The following is a 22,802-nucleotide window of genomic DNA, read 5'->3' as shown; positions in this document are numbered from 1 at the left end:
GCTTAGCATACAGGGCTAGTTTTGAATTGTCACCATCTTCTTGCTTCAATTGATTCAAATGAATATCATCCTGTACAAGCAAATTCCCATTGACTGAAGCCTCCTCATGTTGATTCAACCGGAGTGGATAAAAATCAGTTTTCAAACCACGTGGAAGAGGCCTTCTTTCCTTGTGTTGAAGGGTAGAGCTCCTTTTATATTTATCATTGTTGAAGCCCTCAATATACTTGGTAAGTGGCTCTATGATATTAATGCAGGCTTGATGCATATATGATTCAAGCTGATCTTCAGTAGGTGCAATATCTGCCTCCATGAGATTTGAAGAAGCTTTGAGCTTATCAGTCATTGGTTTCAATAGCATATCTTCCCAAGCAGCATTGTGCAACTTATATATCACTGGAAGTGTACCAGATTGCACTCTAGAGGGTGCATCTGGCCTTTGCTCAACAAATCCGGATGTTGACAAGTTCACATTATCCCAAGCATCTGCAGTAGGATATTCATTGGCAACTAGGATTGCTGTTTGTATTGATGTATTCCCTACATGTTCCCAGGTTTTCCCAATAGTTGTATATGATGGTGTCAAACTTGCACGGTGCATAACCTCTAAGAGAGACTTTGAAGCTCCAGTGGCCCATGCATACATGCCTAGACCTAGCTGAATTTTTGCACAAGCTTGTGAACGTGTATGTGCAACTTGAGCTGTAATTAATTGTCTGCTCTAAAATATAGTTATGGATTATTACAGTATAAAGAAGCAAAGGTTAATAGACCTACCATATTCCTCTGGTGAGATTTCAGTCCACCTGAATCCTGACTCTCCTTGGTTTCTGAGGCTGATCTCAAGATATGGGACCATACAGGTAAATGTGTCATTAACAATGGTTCCACTATTCTCTCCAAGCTCCAAGACTGCATATAGTTTGCTGAAACACTCTGAGAGTACATCTGCAAATGTGGCTTAACAGCTTCAAACTCTCTAGACACACATGCAGCACTATACTCTATAGCTGGTGTATGCATCCAACTTTTAAGAATGTTTTGGCCTCTAGGATCAGCCCATAAACTATCTAATAATTGATGCAAGTGCTTGTGGTTTCCATCTTCAAACAGCTTCTGTTTGTAGAAATCAAATTCCTGATACTTGGAATTGTAAAGGTTTGAAATAAACTCTGTTGGGGATAAATGTGCATCACGGAGAGAATGTAAGACAAGCTTGACTTTGTCTACCATTGAACGTTTTGGCCTGCGTTGTCTTGTGTCAAGATCAACAGTGTGATCATACTCGATACCTGACATTGTATCTGATCCATCAAATGCCTTGAAGCTGGATGCTTCCATAGAGGAGATTGTTGAAATATCTACAAGCACATAGCAATTGAGCAATGAGGAAGGAAATATACCATTCTGATAAGTACTTGAATACCTTGTATTGAAACAGCTTGGAAATCATCATGATCACTGATTTCCTCATTTATGAGAGCTGAAAACAGAGCAATATATCAATATTCATGCAATAAAACAAAACTTTGACTGGAAACAGATACCATTGACAGAGTGATTATGAATATTATCTGGAATTTCAGGTATTGTTGCTGAGGAGGATGTAATATGAGTGGTGGGAAGTTCACCAGGCCAAGCAATGCGGGGAGTGTACTGAGAAACTCTGGTGGCTGGTGTGTTAGCATTGAGATCAAATGTGTGGACATTTTCATCCCATTCATGTTGCTGAGGGTGCCGCCGTTGACTCGATGTTGATTGCTGTGTGGTTGTTTCCAATATTGGATCAGCAGATAATGAAGAATCTACAAATACTCTGAAGCTTCCTGAGCCTGGAAGAGTCCTCGCATATCCTCTGCGCCGTAATCCACTCATTGAACGAACGAAGAGTTGATTGTAGAAGAATAATGGCGATTTAATCGATGAATATATGTACTCGATATAGCACATGGCTATTCCCCAAATGGAATATCCCCGAAAGTCAGTTTCCAAAAAAGGCTATTAATAAGCATTCTCGAACATTCTAAGAATGATAACGCAGTTCCTGCCAATTTAAACTCAGATATTCCGGTCCCTCTATCGAGGTTTCGCCCTCATAGAGGGGCGGTTTCCGGTCTAACGCTACCCCTTGCTATTAAATAAATTTGATAGCAGTGAACTCGCATATTGTGTATTAGATTGGTTGGTTGGAGTGCCCATTAGATTCCTTCCTTTCTCTTTCACACAAAAACGAGGCAAGCTCGTTACCGTTGCTTCCCTTTGATATAGTGGAATCAACTTGGTTGGTGAATCCACCTAATAGAATCTTAACTAGAGATGAATTAATTGGATATCGTGCTCAAGCTCTGTCAAAACATAACTCATTCATTGAGAAAGTACGACGTAGAGTAGATGCAAACAAAGTTGCAGAGCTACGGAGATTTGAACAAAAATATAGACATACAATTAAAGATTGGGATTTCAAACCAGGTCAATTAGTACAGGTTAGGAATTCTGGAATTGAAAAGAGTTTGGATAGAAAAATGTATCCAAGATATAGAGGACCTATGGTCGTAATCAGACGAACTAAGGGTGGCTCTTATATCATTGCTGAAATGGATGGAACAGTACTCAAAGAGAAGGTCGGAGCCTTCAGAGTATTGCCGCATTTTACGCGAAATGAACCAATTGAATTGCCAAACAATATTCATGAACTTATCGACTTAACTGCCGAACAATTAGATTTAATGGTAGAAGACGAAGATGAATATTGGATGACACCAGAAAATGATTACATATTCGATGCCATACCGCATCTGAGACTATCAGATACCAACTCTGACGAAGAACTCAGTGAGGGAGAGGATCAATAATCAGATTGAAACTCTAGATGATATACTGTTACAAACGAACATCATAAAATGAATGGCGATGGTAAGATGATGCATCTACTATACAGCTGTGATGGCGTAAAGACAGTAGGCATGAAACGAATGAATACGAATAGAGGAAACCATGTAAAGACAGTGGGTCAACACGAACAACTGTTTTTATAATATTTATGGATTTTAAACGAATGTATCTAAATGATGATGTATCAGTTTAAAAGGAAATCAATTAGATGGATTACAGACCTAGGCAGAGACGTGTCCTTTGTCTTCCATCATAGGAGTAACACCACGAGTGAATGGAGTAGTAGCTCGTTCGACGGTCTTAACGACTGGAACAGTAATCTCTGTAGGAGTGACGACGGTGTCCTCAGAACCAGTGGTGGGAATACTCTGAGCAGTAGTGAAACTTGCGTCAGAAGCAGAAGAGTCTGAACCAGAATCTTGGCGACTTTTCAAAATGCTGCAGGCTTCGTCCGCAATTACCTTGGCAATACGTGCACGAGTTGCATAAGTCTTGACCAGGTTTGCGTTAAATTCGAATTCAGCTGCCTGAAAGTTGAGTGTAGCAGCAATGAATTTGGTACTTTGCGACTCAAGAGGAGCTGGCGGGGTATCGAGATTAGAAGATACGACTTGAGCAAGAGCATGATTGATATGCTTGCTGTGGGTCACTAAATCATGAAATAAGAATCCATTTGAAACGGATTTGAATTGAATTGATTCACCTTTATCTTCAGCGAGGCAGGACATACAGTTAGAAGAAACATGACTGTCTGTGTGGCAATGAACCTTGCTGAGACGAGGAGAAACCTCGTTCACAACAGACTTTTCATCCTTATTGGAACCTTTGTTGGAACCGATGGTGGGATAGGGAGTGCTGCGACGATTCTACGACATGGAATGAGTCGTGGATACAGAACATGATAACATTTTAACTCACCTTGATAAAAGAGAGAGTAGGCTTCTGTTTGAAACTGCGTTCAGTTCCAGACACCAACTCATCCTCGGAGGCTGAGTTCATCTGAACGAAATTAATAAATCAAATTGATTAAGATTGGATCTGAAGATTTACCTCAACATCAGAGTCGAAATGAACAGATCTAAGTTCCCGTTTGACGTCACGAGAGGAAGCAAATCTAGTAGCTTTCTTCTTGGACTTCCTGATAAAACGAGAATTATCGGAACGAGTAGAAGCCTCGTGATCCGAATGAACTGAACGAGCACAATCGAGGAGACGATTCCTGACGAGAGTGTTCTGAAAAGACTATTAATGTAAATAGTCACGAAGGAAATTGATACATACACGAGCATCATTGGCAAAAGCCATGAACTTAAGATGTTGCTCGAAGTGAGAATCACCGACGATGTCAGGAAATAGTTTGTGCCCGAGACACAAAGTATCAATAATGCTCTGACGAGCAGTCAAGTTAGAAATCTGTCTAACATGACTACGAAGTGTAACAGGCTTTTCCTGATAATAAACGATTTAAATTGATACGTATCAATTAAATTAAATGAAGAATACATACCAAGAGATCATGAAGATACTCGGTAGACCGACGTAGGACAGAGATTGTTGCCTTGTCGGGATTGTTCGTCTTCTTGCCTTTGTACGAAGCAAGTAACTGCTGCAAAGCACCCAAGTGGGGCTCAGCAACTCGTGCAATGTCAAGATCCTTCTTGTGATGGATAGGCATGCTAGGATGAACGATGATAGATGTTGATGGAACTTTGTATGGAATGAGAGCTCGACTAAGTTCGACTAATGCAAGTCGACTTGGAATGAATGGCATATTGATAGTCAATTGGCCTGAGCTTTTATACCGAAACAGTGAAATCAAGCTCCTGACCAAATTAGGACAACTGAGGACAGTTGAATTCTTTAGTTTGGGGAAGGAGGATATCGATTGATATCGATTTGATTGAAAATTTACAAAATTTCAATTAGACAAATAGTTTTGCAATTAGATTGAATGGTATTGAGAACGCAGTGACCCAGAATTGATCAAAGCGATCATACAGAAGGTCAAAATAAGCAGAATGAGTAAAGAAACTGCGCTCAGAACCTGAAAGTGGAGTTGAGAATACCTCCCGACGTTGTTATAATCAATGGCGAACGGAGATCGACTTGAGCACTCAGGACGATGAAGACAGGAAAGTCTTGCGGTCCTGATCTCGCATGAAAATTCATGACAGGATCCGGAATGGAGTCTTACTTTGAACCCCTATTCAAGGGTGGAACTCAGAGTCAGCTCAATAATTCGCAAGCACTCATTCAAATTAAAACAAGAATCGAGTTGAAAAGTATATTGAGTGAACAATGGTTATAGGAATTCATTCAAATTAAATGAGACTTAAGTTCACTCATTCAAATTAAGATAAACATGAGCATGAGAACTCGTAAATTGATATATACAGGATAGTATAAGCTATCCACAACAAAATAATAGGTAAACTACCTACAAGAAATACAAGAAAAACAAGAAAGAGACAAGATAGATATTAGATTAATGAAATCTAATTAAAACGAAATGGTCTCGAGCGACCTGTGGTCCTGAAAAGGTCCATAATGAGATGTTTTGGGTTAAGAAACCCAGACAATAAGACCGCGAGTGGTCAGCTATAATGAAATACGCAGGTTATAAAACCCGTCCGTCCGTGTGTGTATAAGAAAAACAAAATTAAAAAAAAAATAAAAAGAAAACGATGCCCCGACGCCCAAGGAATCAGCTACGATTCAAGAGTCTGCGCTGGCTCTGCCCCCTTTTCAGGAGACAGAGTTTGCTCGGCCAAACTCTCAATCGTAGAGAGATCCAGCTCCATAGGAACAGATCCCCCTACCCGACTGCTGGTACCTTCGTCCGCCGATCCCTTCTCTACTTCATTGAGGCCTTCGAAAGCCTCAGTAGCAGAATCCGGAGGTGGCGAGGACTCGACCAGGTGACCGTTTTCGTCAATATGTGCCGTTGATTCCCCAGAATGGATGCTGCGCAGCAGCTCGATCCATTCACCAGGAGTCCGATTATGTAAGTCTAGTCCACTCAAATTGAATGGACTAGGCCAACGGAATAGAGTGGCCATAAGGGTCCACTCATTTAAATTGATCGCCCGACGATTGGGCTCGGCGGCCTTGAGTGCTTCCAGTACAACAATGGGGTCCTCTCCGGCATTCTGCAGATCCAAGATGGATCGCAAGAAGAGGTCCCGCGTGGTGTCGAAAAGAGACCCGAGCTGTTTCAATTGGTCATTCAAGTCGGTGGCTCGTCGTAATGAGTTTGCTAGATCTAAATAGAATCAAACGAATTAAATTAAACGAATAAAATCAAATAGAATACAGGAAACTTACTATGCGTACTGCTAGTCGAAGCCTTATGGAGCGCATTGAGCGCGTCCATAGCCAGCTCCGCATCCAAGGATCCCAAGCACTTCAAACTCCATGAGGAGCAGGCTTGACATTTGTATCCTGGAAGAGGAGCCGAATTGGCTTCTAAGTCCCCTCGAGCAAGTGCCGAAACGCAAGCCTGACTTGGGAGGGAAGGCTACATAAATTGAAACATGTTAGCAATTAAATTAATTAAAACGTCAGATAAAACCCTACATCGCGAATCACCCGGTTCACCTGCATTAGATCCTGCATAGTAAAACGAGCATTTTGGGTCTCCAAGATGGAGCCCAGCTCAAGAACCTCAGGATTAACGGCAAGAAGGGGATTTTCGCGATTCAAGGCAGCGCTATTCTATTAAATTAATAGAATTAGTATTAACTAAATTAAATTGAATCACTGTGACTTACCCTGGCATGTGCAAACTTTGGAAAGGGTGTGAAAGCACCAGTTGACTGCTCTGGAAGTCGTAAGCGACCTTGAGCATCCGCCAAGAGTACCGGTTGGAAGGTACTATCGGGGGAACGCTCAGGAGCGGACTTTGTGGCGACCTTTGTAGCTCGTTTGGGGATGGACACCCGTTTAATCGAACGACGAGGCAACAAAGCTGCAATAGAATTAAATTAAAGAAATAAAAACGAAAAAACAATGATGAAATGTTACCGGAAATTGAAGATGTCGTTTTTGGGCGTTTTGGAGGAGGCGCAGAGTCCTCCTCCTCATCCTCATCTTCTTCCTCGTCTTCAGACTCTACTTCATTGGAAGCAGAGTCGTCTTCAGAAACAACTACTTGTCGGGATTTGCCTTTTGCAAGAGTTGGTGCGACTTTCCTCGAACGAGGAGGGAGTCGAACTCTTTTATAAACCATGGCAGTAGGAGTAGGCTGAGAGGCTTTGGAATCTTCGACTACCTTGACGGTAGTTTTGGGTTTAGGCACTTTCCTGTCCACGGAAACCTTGGTAGAAGACGAAGCTCGAGGAGCTGAAATGGTAGACGGGAACCCGCTTAAGAGCTCATTATCTGAGTCTCTTGAATGAGTGGAACGAGGAGAAGAAACTGCAATCAAATTAAATGGATAAAAATCAGAAACCAATGAATTAAGTTGACACTTACAAAATGTGGAGGCATCAGCTTTGAGGCTCTCTAACTCCCGATTCCTTCTGATTAATCGAGGAGGAGCTACAGGTGCTTTGGAAACGGGGGACAAAGGCTTGATCTCCAAGGGTGGAGAAGGTGCACTAATCACCGACGCGACCGCCAATGAACCTTTGCCTCGTAACGAGGCAAAGACATCTAAATCCTTAGACGAAACCATATGCATCATTGCGCTTCCCTCACGAAAGCGTAAACAAAGTGGAATGGGAATGGCAGGGAATCGTTCGAATTTGAGAACACCCTGTAAATTAAATTAAATGAGAATAAAGTGAATTCAGTAGAAAAGAACACTTACTTCAGCTGAAGAACGATGTTCAGGGGGAATGCCCCATTGCTGCGTCAAATCGTCGCGAAGAAAAGCGGGTAGGCTGAGGGAAAGCGATTCAGCAGACAATAAGACCTGTTCCGCGAATAAAGGGCAATTTGCCCGACCCATCCAAAAGTCATGAATATAAATCTCGGAGAAACCATTAATATCAGTAATGAGAAAACGAGTAAAGGTGGCTACATACCAAAAAGGGAGCAGCCTCCTCAAAAACATTGTAAATCTCCAACTCCGTCGAAGGAGATTCGTTTACCAAATCCTGTAGGGTTCGAACCGCCATTTGCGCCGAACAAAATAGATCCAATCCAGACGCAACGGACAATGGACGCGATGTGTCGGAAGGGAAACAGAAAGGGACGAGAGAATGGGGATAGGAAAAGGCAGGGAAGGTTCCAGAGCCATCGTAGTCCGGAGAATTTGTGGAATCAACGACCGGAGGAGAGTAGTCTCCCTCCAAAAGACGCTTGAAAACAGCACTCTCGAAGAAGAGAGGAAGTGTTGATTTAGATGGGATACCCGCCAACATCATTTGAGCCTCAATAAGAGAGGTAGGAAGGAGGGTATTGGAATCAACAGCTCGAGTTTGACTCGAGGTTGAAGCCATTTTTATGAATGAGATGGAGGAAAGAAATAAAGGGCGAAAACGGACTTCAACGAAAAATTGTTGAACCCCGTGCCACGAACCAAGTAAATGTACACACTGATTCAGTGTGTACGTCAGAGCAGTTTTCCGTGAAATGGAAGCTCGTTCTGTGACGAGATGATAAAAAGATTGTGAATTAAAAATTTGGAAATGTGATACGAATACCGAAAAAGTATTCAATTCAAATTGAGCGCTAAACTACTGCGATTCGTAGCAAGCGTGTGAATAAATTGATAAGATGAGCGCTAGAAACCCATTTGAGGGCATCCAAATTGATTGGAGAGCACGGAGAAGTAGAGATCCAAACCCAGTGATTTACATTAAAAGGAGATATAGTCTTGTCGAATCAATCTAATAACAGATTGGGTATCCTTTCCCTATACAAAACTACGAATGACCGAGGACGGTCAAATTCTTTGGTTTGGGGGGGATGACACGCCTAAATTTTGGCTAGACGTCTATGTTGTGAATTGTGACATTTTCACGTATAGATTTGTATCAAGAGGACTGTAATTGAGACCCAGATTGACAGTCAAAGTCAATACTGAATCAGTCTAATAATTTGAAGGGACCATATACCCATACTACCACAAGTTGGTTAGTTTACCCATCCCTGATACTACCTACGGATAGCAGTCTACCTGTTTGTCAAGCAGGATTATACCAGACTCGGACTACATCCGAAGGATGACCATTCACGTATGACATACCAAGGGTATTCTTATTGGACCTTACACTGGCAGGAGTTTGGAAGAACTTACTCAAGTGACCATGAACCGAGGATTGACTCGAAATGACTTTCTAGAACTCAGGAATTATCAAATACTCCTTCTAGAACGAGATCATGCATTAATCTAAAAGACTGCGGTTTAGTCTAATAGACCAATCGAGTTGCATGGTTGAGGAAAATGACTAGAAGAACGATCGAAGTACTGCGAGGCTCCGAAGGCATATCAAATGAATGTCAAAGAGTCCTGACGTAGAAAATATTGAAGAATACAATTAAATGAATACTATGCGTAACTCCCTTGATAGAGTATAGGCACAATGGGTGTCTATTGAAAGAGAGAAGCAATTAGTTTAATCCAGATGAATCAGATTGATAGGATTAGAATCGAGGAGAGCTGATTTGCCTCCGGACGAGGTGACAAACGATCGAAGTAAGTGTTGGACCGCAATGACAGTTGAACACCATTCGAGTCATCCTCCAAAACAATTAAATTAAATGAATATTGAAGTACCTACCTATGTTTGGAGATATACTAGAATCTTGGAACCAATATGGACCAAATAAGGACATGTAGATTCAAATTAAATGGTATCTGACTGAGTGTAGAAGTTTCCTTGCGGTTCCGAATGTTTATTGTATTAAATTAATTGTACTATGCGACTCTATATTCTGTATGTATAAATAGCGATCCGATGTATCTGGAATACAAGTGATTTTGGGACGACGTTGCAGTGCTAATCCGTAAAAAGGAAAGACACACTCCCGCCAGACTGAAACCTCTTCGCTAGCAGCCATTCGGGCCCGGCACTTGTGAGTATAGGAACGTCGTGTTCTGCTCCTTGTGACTGCGAGAAGTCTATCCAGTTGTTGGGTATTCTTCGAACTTAGGATCAGTCGTTGGTTTTAAGGGCAAATCACGCTGTGTGGTTGTGCCAGCACATAGTTCTAGCCCTCTGTAGGGGTCTGTGTGTTTCGGTTTTAATTTACTAAACCCCCAATTCTTGATATACCCAAATGAATACAAACCAAAGCACAAATCGTGCTAAATCTACCTTGATCAAAGGAATATATCGAATCCTTAGAACGATTCAAATTGATTGATCAAAGCTTTGCGGAACCTTTGCCAACGCTACCCCTTGCTATTAAATAAATTTGATAGCAGTGAACTCGCATATTGTGTATTAGATTGGTTGGTTGGAGTGCCCATTAGATTCCTTCCTTTCTCTTTCACACAAAAACGAGGCAAGCTCGTTATCTGGAGCCCACCGCGGTATCTGACTATCACGTATGATGGGTTTCGAAGTAGTGGCTGGTTCCTATGAACGCGAATATATATCATACTGAGGGGCATATGTTTCAGAGACACACCATCTTTCTGAGGATTTGAGTATCGGTGGTTGACGGGATGAACGCGCTCGTCGTAAATCCAAGTATGAGATTCTCGGTGATATCGAAATTGCTCGTGGTAGGCCTTGGAGTACTGCTTGAGCCCTATGGAAGTACATGTGGTCAATGGAATCAATTGACGCAGAAGCAATAACATTCAGGATGCTCCGGTCTGTGTTGCTATCCTCACTAGAGCGTTTACAATACTCTATTGTCTCATCCTCGCTGTCAATGGCCCTGTCGTCGTCCCTATAAGAGTGCGGTAGAAAGTTGCATGCCCGCTGGAAGAGAATCAGTGTTTCGAAGTAACGGGAATATGAAGAAAGATTACCGGCGATGGAGCATATGATCCATGATGAGCAGGTTGTTCTTCTTCTGCATTCATTAGTATGTACCAACCTTCACTGTCGCGAGTGAAAGTTTTTGGTAAGATGTTGTTCATTTAGCCTCGTGTACAGCATGGGGCCATGACTTGGAATGGCACTTAAAGGAATTCGATGTGACATCATACTAAAGCGGCGCGACGGACTTGTTGTATCAGGTGACGGAGTTATAACAACTGATCCTGAGTAATCACGGATATTTTCATTCGTCCTTTCTTCCCTTCTCTCCTCGTTTGCAGTAGCTTTGCACTGGTGATTCCACGAGTCAAACTACGTGGTCTCGATATAGAATTCACACTACAAGCCGTGGGGAACTCGTACCATACAAGATCACGATGGGACAAGAGAAAAGACGACTCGGATGATACACGTCAGAGCTCATTTTGCTGCACTCACAGACTCTGGTTCAGGTGTAAAACCCAATGTCGAGCCCGTGGCGGGCCGCGACCTGGATCGCCTTGTACTCCTGGTGCGGTACGTCGTCAACGTGCTATTCAGAACCCAGCTAGGTTTCCCTGCAGAAGTCAACTTCAACGACCTCATCGCAAACTTGGGGTGTGCGAACTGTTCATTCTCCAGATCTACAGGCCGCCACCCGAGCTCTCGCTCTCTGCCTTCGTGATTGCACCAAACCCATAATTGATAGCCCCCATCCCTGGTATCCTTGTGGACATATATCGTCCCTAACATTCTGGGAGTTGCGGTCTCAGGAGGGGGAGCGTCGAGGTCGTTCGGCGATTGACTATAGTGCCAGGCAGTCTCTCCCTCGCTGTCATGCGACCTGAAACGATTTGTCTCTAATTTTGTCGGTCCGAACGAATCGTTCCTAACATCACTCGTCCAGGGATTTCCCCGCAAGAAGTACTTCGGAGGCCACGCCTGAGGCTCGAAGCTCACTAGGGTAGACCCCCTATCAGCATGTTTAGAGGAACCTAGCGGATGTCGGTATAGAATTTTACAAAGAAGATGGATCACTAACCAAGGATTTCAGTCTTCTTAAGAGCTCCTTTCTGTGGAGGGGGAGTCTTCGCTCGTCCTCTCGTCCTTCTGCACTCGGTTTCAGTGTTCCTAGGATCATTACAACATTGCATCGTACTGGCTTACGATTCTTCCACATCTGGATCGTGATAAATCTTTTGGATAATCCCATCACCATCCAGATAATAGCTGCAGTAGTCATATGTTTGCTTTCTCCACCATCCAGAAGGCTATGAATGGTCAGCATTACTTCGCACTCGAGGTTTGACCAATCGATGAACAGTAGGACTTCCTGTCTCCGAGTCTGTGATGCTATCTGGTTCCATCAGGGAGCGGTTCTGAAACCCCGTAAATGCACGTTATACTTTCTTTTCCACGTGAGCTTCTTGGCATATGCAACACACGAGAGTGTTCCAACGTTTTTGATGCCCACGATAGGAAATAAGTGCGAAATGGTTAGAAATTTGCCCAGTGACAGGAGGTGACAGGTCGCTAATTTCGCTCCATCATGCAACGGGCCATCAGGCCCCACCATTTGCTCCTCAACCTCTTTCGATCGTTACATTCACTTGCGAGTTCAACTCCCTCGCGAAATGGCTTGCCGTCGCAGAGCTAATTCGGTCAATTCGGATTTGCAGCCATGTTGTTGTCAAGACTGTCTCAAGCAGAATCCGGAGGGATTACTGATCCCCCAGTCTGCTCTTACTGAGCATCGGCATCGGGAACGTCTCAGGAAAACTCTACTAAGTAGGGTGGACAGGTTGCAAACAGTGTCGACATCACCTAGTGTAGTACCAGAGGCCTCAGGGTCTGACATTGCACCCGGGTCATTCTTGCATGGAGATCAATCATCCCCTTCCAAAAATCACCTTCTCGGCGGAAGCAACCATTCAGATCCAAATTGCTTTGGCAGAAGTCATAATCCTAGCCCAGATCCAAATGATGAAGATACCGGCGGCTGGTTACAATCCGTGCTATCCGAAACCCACATGCACTTGGAAATTCTATACGACTGCGAAACTCGGCTCACTTTCATCAAAGATCCCTCTCCGAATATTCCTTATGTTTTGTCAGATCATGAGAGCCTTTTACAGGTGAACGTTGGCGACTTCGCTCTGAAGACCACTATCATAGCCAACAGCCGCTTTTTGGACACCGAATCAAGGTTATGCAGCTTGATTAAGACGATCTAAACATCGCCGCTGGAACAGCGCTTAGTTGGGGATATAGACGTAGAGGAGGAGCTTCGCGAAGCGTTGGGGAAACTTCATCGCATAAAGGAGAGGCAATGGGTATCTCAGGCGTATCCTGACGGACGTGATAGATCCACCGTTGACAATAGTATGTGTTGTGTACTATCCTATCATTAGTCGCAGTGACTAAATTCACCTAGGTCGTCGCTTTTCTCTGAGGCAAATGACAGATGCAACTCCCATCCTTGTAGCCGCTTTGATCATGCATATCAAATTCCGGAGTCCAGTTCGTCATATGCGGGTAAATCTTGCGCTGTTGCGTGGGATCATCAAAGGGTTTGTGAGAAGAAGCGGGATTCAATCAAGAGTCCCATCACAGATCCCGAAGGATATTCACACTATCGTCGACCAGTATGAACTCAATCCTACTCCTACATGTTGCGATTGCATGCCCAAAATGTTATGCTTTATCCCCGTTCACCAACGAGGCGCTCAAACAGGCTGAGGATGCACATGAAGTGCACCTTCCTTTCCCTGTGTGTGAAGAGAGATTAGACCCGGATTCACCGCCGTGTGGAACTACATTGTGGCACACTCGTCATAGTGGAAAGCGTTTGTTCATGGCCCCAATTCGAAAGCAGGTTTTCCAGGATCTAAAAGTGTGGATTGGGAGAATCTTAGCTGTGCCAGGCATCGAAGATGCTATCGCAGAGCATCAGCAATGCCAATCACCAACAAGCTCCAACACAATGACAAGAGACTTTGTGGATTCAGGGGCGTAGATGGGCAGCCGTTCGTAACATCTCAGAAAGGAGCTGCTGAAAATCCGGATCTTCGACTTGTAATGAGTCTTGGATTTGATGGGTTCAATCCGTTTGGGCAGCGAGAAACTCATGCATGGTAATTCTGTCACTACCGGAGCATCTTCGATATCGACAAGAGTATATGTTTCTGGTTACTGTCATGCCTGGAAAGCCCAAACAACACCACGTCAATCATACCTTACGGATTCTGGTCAAGCAACTGCTGGCCTTCTGGGAAGGTGTGTACTTCACGCGTACAGCACGTCATCAAATCGGTCGAAAGGTTTTTGTAGTCCTGCTCCCCATAGTTTGTGACACGGAAGCTGCAATTCAGATTTCAGGCTTTGCTGCCCACAATCATACCTACTTCTGTAGACGATGTCTCCTACCAATCAGTGATATCCATAACCTTGATCCAGAAACTTGGATCATGTGGGACCCTGTGAAACATAGGGAGCTGGCTTTTGAATGGAAGGTTGCTTCACGGGCATGATGCGAAGCAATCTACAAGGCTCATGGAATACGATTCACGGAGTTAATGGAATTACCGTATTGGGATCCCATCCTTTTCACTGTCATCGATGACATGCATTTCGGATACCTTGGCCTCTTCAAAACCCACCTTCGTGAAATATGGGGTATTAATCACGAGAAACTCAGCGGGGATGGACTTCATCCAGACTTGTTGAACAAAAAACGCGTAAAATTGTCCAAAGCAAGCTTACGCAATTTCTTGAATGAGATTCGAGAAAACGAGACGTCTTTGGGAGCTCTCTTGCTGGAAGAGAAGAAAGGGGTTCTGTGGTACCTGTGCTTCTGGCTCAAGCTACGTACGGGACTTAGTAGCAAGCAGCAAATGGTAGACCAGATTCTGCACTGGGTGAGTCTTGAATGTCACGACTACTTACGTGCACTGAAGCTCGTACAGTGTTCGACCCTCGAATTTGAGCAAGTACCTACAATCCCTCCTCTTGACTATAATCAGGTCCCGGATGGTTGGGAAGGTAACAATTCGGCAGAGAAGGTGAGTATTTTCTTTTGCACATGTCTGTTGGCTCTGAAGCTTCTCTTACATCAGCGCCACACCATAGCGGAAGTCCCAGAATCCCAAGCTTCTGATATAGTATGTATGTTTTGTCCTCACGACTGACTCACATATTGATTGGTTTGAAAAGTCCTTCAACTCGAATCCTCCATCAAGAGCTCCATCGGTGGCTTCATCGGTGGCTTCATCAATCACTTCATCGATCGGTTTATCTGTCATAAATGCTGATGCTCTACCACCCGTATCGCGGCCTCCGCCGCCATTCGTCTATAGCAAAGACTCGGCATTTGAAAAACTCAAATCCAAATTACTCAACCTCGACGCTAGACCCCCTTCACTCGACAAGAAAAAAATCATCCTTCGGGCGTTGTGTCAAGATCTGAACATACTTTACAACCTAGATGACTCGAATAAAACCCTTGCTGGACGACTCATGGTCTATGTACGTATATTTTCTGAGCTGCATTGAAACACTTCTGAGTATCTCGGAACAGCGTCAAGAAAACGGAGCCAAGAATGACGAGGATCCTTCGCAGATGCGATACAGTCAATTCAAACGGATTTTTGAGGGGGACAAACCCCCGAAGTCCATAATGATGTCTCAATTACTCAAACATCTTGAGAAGCTTTGTATAGAGTATCAAATACCCCCATTTGATTCCAACGTTTCTGGTGGCACATTCAAAAAGGAGGAATTAGCACAACGGTTGATATTGTGGGTCAGTTAACATTGAGTATCCTTGTGTTCGAGCCGTCGTTCATTTGCTTTCTTAGCGTCAAGAGCATCGTGACAGCTTTCTCAAACAAACTTCCCCTCGGAATGTCATTGGGAAGGATCTTCTAGGAGAAATTTGGGCGGATATGGCACGTTCTGTGCTTCCCAGTTGGATTCAAGCACCACCTGCAAGATGGGGTATTCCCTCTGCAGGCAAGCTTAGTGCTGATGAATACAAAGTTGTATGCTCGATCTCTCTGGTTGTGACCCTGATTCGAGTATGGGGCTATAGCAATAAAGAGTGACCACAATCTCGTCATCTTCAGATGATGTTGAACTTTTTGGAGCTGGTTTGTGGAATGCATATCATATTTCTTCGTGAGACATCTCAGAGCTCAAGAGCCTACTACAAAGCCCACATCCAGAGCTATCTACGTGGAGTCCTAGAACTATTTCCTGACGTCACTCTTGCATCCAATCACCATCTTGCGCTTCATATTATAACTGACTTGGAAAAAATGGGCTCAGGACATGCTCGAAGTACCCCAGTGTTTGAGCGTATCAACCATTTGTTGCAAGAGATTAAAAAGAATGGGCATTTGGGTGAGCTCATATTGCATTCCTTCTTATTTTACTTATGGTGTATTCTAGGTGAGGTTGAAGTCACAATGATGAACTCATACGTCCAGTTGCTACTGACCAACTATCCAGAACTCCAGGAAGAGATCGGTGAAGCCTTGACAATGCTGACTGACATTGATCGTGAAGATCATTGCGGTATCTTTGCTGGGACTGATTTATCGGCCTGGTCCAGTACGGAGTTTACCGAGACCCCTACTCATATCGATAGATCGACTCTGAATCGCATTGTGCAGCAATTGTGCAGGATGTACAGTGTTCAGTACTCACACTGGGAAGGCAAGGTAGCCCGACAAGCTCATATTCTAGGGGGGGCGGCACTTGGACAGGTGATTTACTCCACGGGGTATCGTCAAAATTCCATCATATTCCGCGACGAAGGAAAAATACTCGCAGGAACAATCGATAGGCTCATCAAACACTCTCATCCTCATCCTGTTTCCCAAGACGTGATTGTGACTATGTTTGTTGAGGCTATTGTCATGGAACCAATCAGCAAAGAGGATGATTTGTATCGGTCACTCAATTGCGGGTGGTTATGTTTCCAAACGCCAATGACAAGGAGAATTTCGACTGTGCCTTTGTCAAATGTGATCTCGCATTTCGTTAGGACAGATTTGACATTACTGGTCAAAGGAAATTCCGTCACACATGTGTACCCTGTCCCAAAGGTATGTGTATATATGATCTTCTTGATTGTTGTATCTAATTCTGACATTTGGACACAGGTTTTCCGCGACAATGACTCGGGAATGCCGACCCCATTGTAGTCAGTACGAAGGATTTGAAAATATTGTCAGCCCTGGTGGCAATTCACTCCCTCTCCCTTTCATATAAGTGACCGTCATTAATCACCTTTGTTAAACAACAGTGTCTCTCTTTGGATATACTGTCGGTCATTGTTTTCAATCCCACGCTAAGAACACAAAGACCTCTAATAATGATTATATATATAAATTACCGGTTCTCAAACATGAGCCTTTCATTCCTCTTGCTACTGACGCCCTCGATCATGAGTTCAGTAAGTATGATGATTGCCAACTTAGCTGCTGCAACTTGCTTCGACAGAAAGTTCGTGTAGTATCAGCCGAGTGCACCGAGCGTTTGAGGCTACTAGAAGAACAGGCCTTACTTAAATACGAAGAAGTCGTTCAGCTCTGTGGAGCAGTTCAACGGATGCGTTCACAATGTGTGAGTTTCATTTTCTCATAATCCTATCATTCGCTAATTACACAATACAGGAATTAGAAGCTAATACGGAACGCTTAAAATGTGATTTTCACGACGCGACGGTCTCGGTGCATCGACTTAGAACGGAGATTTTCGCTTTGCTTGGCTGTGCCACAGCCGATGACCGATTCGAGAAGGCAATCACAACGAACAAAGTATGTGTCTATACATGCCAGTCCTTGGATAAACATTTCTCAATCATCAATTGTAGGCGAAATACTTTTGGTCTTTTGTGGATGAAGTGAAGTTAACTGTCGAAAGGTTGAACAATGTCACCATACGTCGTCTTTCCTTACGTCTTTTGTCCCTATCACCAATGAGACATTCTGTAGTCTTTATCGTCCCCGCCAGCCTCAGATTTGACTATGTTGCTGATCGAACAATCTCTGAAACTTGACGAGTTAGCAGGGAATTTGCACCCTGGTGTTGTCGAAGAACGTCTCCGAAAACAGTGCAATCAATTGTGTAATTTGGCGTGCACACTAAAGTGATACTTAAAGTTGTTTGTTGGAATTCAATAGCACTACTGTCTCGAAGGGAAGCAAACGTTGGAACAAATACATTGACAGAGCTAAGCTTATTCAAAACAACGTGGGCTGGAGTGATCCACAAGACATGAATATACATTATCGTGAAGAAAACATCATACATTGCGCATGAAGTATTGCATTCCGAAGGTTATTGCTAAGAAAACTGCGGCTCCTAAGTCTCTGATGAGAGAAATTATAGACCACACAACAAAGGTGCAGATGAAAGTCCCTGCGAGAACTGTGGCGTCGACAGCAGCTTGTAAGATAACCATACCCTGGTAAGAAGATAAGCTGACTCAATCATGGACAAAATGTTAGGTCACTTACAGTCTCATTGGCCTCACCCGCGGTATAGCGTTGGACAAAAGCATACGTCGCAATGCTTGGAACCACGAAACCAACAGCAACGGAATGGGGCTGACTATGGAACATTACTGATAGCTTCCAGAGCATTTTTGATACAAAGAACAAGTAGTTCAAAACTCCTGCATTTAACAGGATTTTTTGAAGTCCGAGATCAATTACCTATACTGAAGACGTGAAAGGAGTGTGGTATTAAGGACGATTCCATCACTCACGAGTTTATTGAAATGATCACTACCAATTCTGCGAATACTCTGGTACAGTGAAAAGATTTTGTTAAAAGAAGGATCCATCTGTGTATACGGCGACCGTCTTGACTGAGAGCTGGGTAGAGCGTCAAATGAGCTGGGGTTCTGATCCGGCTCCAGATCCTGGAAAATTGTCACTCAACGATCTTTGACCACTATGAATGACAATACCAGAGATTCTTTGTTGATTGTACCCATTGCATGTGGATCCATACCGGATTGACTGCGTGAAATGATTTTTGAGGTGCGACGCTTCTCTTGGAGGTGGGAATTGAAAAGACAGTTGAGAAGACCTCGTGTAGGACATGTGCATGAGTATTAAACATGTCTCGACTATCAACAGAATGCAAACGAAAGCCTTTGGATCAGTTAGAATATATGTATCAGTCATATACTTACCGGATAAAATAAGTATACGTGAAAGACTGTGATAACTCCAAAGTACTAAGGGAGGATTGGAGGCATCAGAGTGCGAACAGCTAAAACAATTCCGATTTGAAAACAGCATCTTGAAGCATGCTTGTAGATTCATGCGTCTCCGAACCCTTCCGCACTAGACCACACAACCTCTGTAGGACCCCTGTTCCTATTTCGTGACCGCTGCGCTCTGAACGCACTGGAAATTTGTAGGTGAAGACCTAGACCAGTGCCGATTGTAAAGCCGCTCGTCCGTTGTATTTTGAATTCTGTGAAGTTTGGTGAAACATGCATAATACTTGACTTGGGACGAATGCACGAACTTGTTTGTACACCCCCCAAAAAGCGCGCAATGGAATACTTCTTCTATTACCTGGTTGGTCGGAGCGTAGTAGTGTTGATGAACGACTATGGAATCTGGAAAGCAACACTCGAGTTATACTCGATGATGCTCAGAAGAGGTCAAAAGGATAGTGATAGTGACAGTCACGGTCCACCTAATCATGTAACATTCATAGACGTGACACGATACGTTCTTTCCCAACCACTATCATACTCAGTTTTCCAGAGTCAAACTCTGGACTAGCTGCTTTCCTATCTTCCTACTAGGGCTAGTATGTGAATGACGATGACGACGATGCATACGAATCAAGAGGCGCCTAGTCTTGCTCGGATTTTGCACTTTACCGGCATCTCTTCCTGAGAACTCGAATTGGTCTTCACCAACCCAGTTCGACAGAGTCAAACTCTGTAAGAACACAGACTCCTTCTACAAAACCTCTCCCAGTCGCTGGTATTCAGCTCTATGGGCCTGATTGTCTACTGGTCAAGGAAGAAGAATAGCCGCTATCAAGGACGTCACTATTTAGACCCAATCTCTGCCGGATTCTGGACTCTACCCCTCTCTCAAATTTAACGTTCGGAAGAATGAGAAGTTTGGAAGGGCTGGTACTCATGAGATAGTACGGTTGAGACCTTTGAATATAGAAGGAAATAGGTGCGAAACGTTACTTCATGTATATCCATTTACTCAAGCTCTTCATCATAGCGTCACTTATCTTCAGGGTGTTACAATCACTTCTTTTTCATCTTATCTTTCTCCTTATCCCTTGTCTTATCTTTTATCTTTTGTCTTATCTTCTATTTCCCTTATCCTATATCTTGTCTTATCTTGTCACCTGACCTATTATTTATGCTTACTGATATAACATGCGCTTTTCATTTACTTATATTAAACACAGCAGTCTCACAACACGTATACAGCATGGCGATTGAGCTTTCATTACTTACACATTGCTTTACTTATGTTCTACTCATGTTTACCACTAACCCAGGGTGTTGGGCATTACTAGGGCAAAGGGTTGTTCACTAGTATATAGGCTGTAGCTATTTGCTGTATTTCCTTAGCTTTGATCTCGTCTATTCTACCTGGTTTAGCCCAGAACTCTGCTTGCTTCCTTTATTGCTTCACTATCTGAGGTTTTCTTGAGTGTGACACCTGGTGACACCCGTTACTAGAACCAGTCGCTGACACAGGGCTCGGTAAATATGTCCGTGAATCTCAACCTTCGGCTTAACCTCGTCGTTAGTGAGCTTGTTCTCAGACTCATTTCATCAGTTTTGAACATTTGCTCAAGTGTCATTCTTCATTATCTCCTTCTGAGAGAGAGGAAGGTACCAATGAAGTTACTTAGTAGTATTGCTTATCAAAAGCTTCAACAATTGTCAAAGAACCCCATACGTAAAGCGTGAGGAAAAGCAAACACCGGGCTTGAGCCCATGCTCTCAACGTTGAATATAGACACAGAATGAGAGTGCTATCGGTCATTTTTATGCGAGAAACGTGCATTGTTGACTATTCAATGATCATCTGTTGCATTCTAACTTCCATATCAAGGATTCACTCAAAACGAAAATTTCCTAGAAGTAATACCGTCATATGGTTTCCTTTTTAAGCTGGGAGAGGTTGCTTTGACTTCTTTTAACTTTATGTATTCGCAATCTATGTCTCTTTTCTGCTCCCTCATGAACATGATGTTCATTCTTACTCCAATCTGACCCGTGCCGATAATGAGTATTCAGACGTCTTATGAGACGCAAATTCATTCAAAGGACAATCACCCTCGTCCTTCACGAGATCGTTGGTGATGTCGTCGAAAGTCTGCCTCTATCTGATCCCATCAGCATAGCACTGCTTTAGAATAGGTCCCAATTTCCCCCACTTGCTGAACCTCATCCTTATTGTCACTGGCTGCTCACACTCAATTTTTCATACTTCCTGATTTGCATAACAAACCTGTGTCCTGCCAGAGCATCCATTATCACTGCACACGCCGTCATCGCCTGTTCACGCGCTTCCGCTTGTCTACAGGGTATCACAATGAGGGAACTTCCGGTTACAAACCGTTTGTTAGTGGCGGCGCTTTTTCTTCACGCCCGATGCTAGGATCTCTTCAATCCGTCTCTGATAGTCCTCGCTTTCCGCCTCGTTCTAACGCGTCTGCTTGCGGCGCTCACCAAGATCTCTCACTACCACTCAGATATCAACATTGACGTCTCCCATTCCTCCTTTCCAACCAGTACTCATGCGTCGATCTTCCGAAGATCTACGGCGGCGCTATGACATGCGAGCGATGCAGGGGATTTCAGATGCAGATGGGCAGGGTTATCTTTATGCTTACATCGATGATGATGAATGGAAGGTGGGCTTGACGAACAACTTTGTTCGTCGTCAGGAGGAGTGGAATAGGAGTTGTCCTTGCCCATGGAGAACATGGCTTTTGCCTATCCAGGTCGCAAACAGACGGAGAGCCGGTGAGTTTCTTGCCTTTTGTTTTTTATATCTCTCATTGGGCTGTAGAGGCACTGGTGCATCTTTTACTCGAAATGGAGTGTCTTGACCGCCCGCGAACCTATTGCCGATGTTGTACGTATCCGAATTCTGTCCTTAGTTCACAGCGCTACATGTACAACATACAGGCCGACGTACGCATATCGAGAAGTTTGTTTTCTCCGGCGACTGGCATGTCGTCTGGAGCACAATTGTTTATCCTATCCTTTTGAGGGCCGCTGTCTCGTGAAGGTACGCGATTGTTCACTTTTTCATAATGTTAGCTGACATTCCAATAGTTAAAGTAGATCATAACACATCAATACTTCTGTCTTATAGTTGTCAATCTTGAAATTGGAAGCAGTCTCTGAACTCCTAGGCTTTGTATACAATATACAGACTAAAAGATGCGTGTTTGTGTCCTTTGGTGCTAATGAGTGAATACTCAATAGTTACTCAATAATCATGTAGACGTGAAGAATCGGTGAAACAAGTCCTCAACAGAATGGACACAAAAATACTCAAGCCACTCGAAGGTCCCCAAAATCCTCAAGCACTTCAAGATCCTCAAGCACTATGCTTGTACATTCTTAAATAGATAATATATCATGTTCTTCGCTGTCTCCAGACAACGCCCGACATGTCATGTATACCAACATCCCCGACATCATTGTTGCCACGCGTTCCGACCTCTCGACATCAGCGACGTACCGACATTTTGACGTTCCGACCTCGGCGACTTCTGGACGTTCAGACATTCCGACATCGGGTACGCATAACCTCTCTGAGGTTACGATGAAGATCCTCACCGTTTTCACGAGGCAGTAACTTATATGATATTTTGATTTTCCCTGGTGAAAGTATTGGGCAAATATTGAAAATAGCATCTGGATTTCGTCACGATTCACTCTGATAGGATAGTTTTAATAAAGTCTCA

General features: G+C 43.6%; 3 protein-coding genes across 3 annotated transcripts; 2 read left to right on the top strand and 1 right to left on the bottom strand.

Annotated features, from left to right (window-relative positions):
* Positions 1-10,286: 10,286 nt before the first annotated feature.
* C8R40DRAFT_1173247 (uncharacterized protein) lies at positions 10,287-12,178 on the bottom strand (the record flags this gene model as incomplete). The annotated part of the gene is made up of 6 exons (XM_046231989.1): positions 10,287-10,421; positions 10,474-10,596; positions 11,271-11,806; positions 11,854-11,921; positions 11,979-12,082; positions 12,134-12,178. 6 exons carry the CDS (start codon positions 12,176-12,178, stop codon positions 10,287-10,289), a joined length of 1,011 nt encoding a protein of 336 aa, XP_046083942.1.
* A 5,042-nt stretch (positions 12,179-17,220) lies between these two features.
* On the top strand, positions 17,221-18,445 carry C8R40DRAFT_1071481 (uncharacterized protein; the record flags this gene model as incomplete). The annotated part of the gene is made up of 7 exons (XM_046226337.1): positions 17,221-17,268; positions 17,316-17,438; positions 17,489-17,632; positions 17,810-17,964; positions 17,999-18,068; positions 18,140-18,285; positions 18,337-18,445. 7 exons carry the CDS (start codon positions 17,221-17,223, stop codon positions 18,443-18,445), a joined length of 795 nt encoding a protein of 264 aa, XP_046083941.1.
* Positions 18,446-21,620: 3,175 nt separating this feature from the next.
* C8R40DRAFT_1266719 (uncharacterized protein) lies at positions 21,621-22,693 on the top strand (the record flags this gene model as incomplete). The annotated part of the gene is made up of 6 exons (XM_046233941.1): positions 21,621-21,849; positions 21,896-21,961; positions 21,987-22,117; positions 22,205-22,302; positions 22,337-22,401; positions 22,494-22,693. The coding sequence occupies 6 exons, from the start codon at positions 21,621-21,623 to the stop codon at positions 22,691-22,693; spliced, it is 789 nt and encodes a 262-aa protein (XP_046083940.1).
* Between the last annotated feature and the right edge of the window lie 109 nt (positions 22,694-22,802).

This window comes from Lentinula edodes, assembly GCF_021015755.1.
Source record: "Lentinula edodes strain Le(Bin) 0899 ss11 chromosome Unknown C8R40scaffold_29, whole genome shotgun sequence".
Taxonomy (NCBI): domain Eukaryota; kingdom Fungi; phylum Basidiomycota; class Agaricomycetes; order Agaricales; family Omphalotaceae; genus Lentinula; species Lentinula edodes.
Note: the sequence above shows the minus strand (reverse complement) of the source record. Positions and strands in the feature narration are given on the sequence as shown.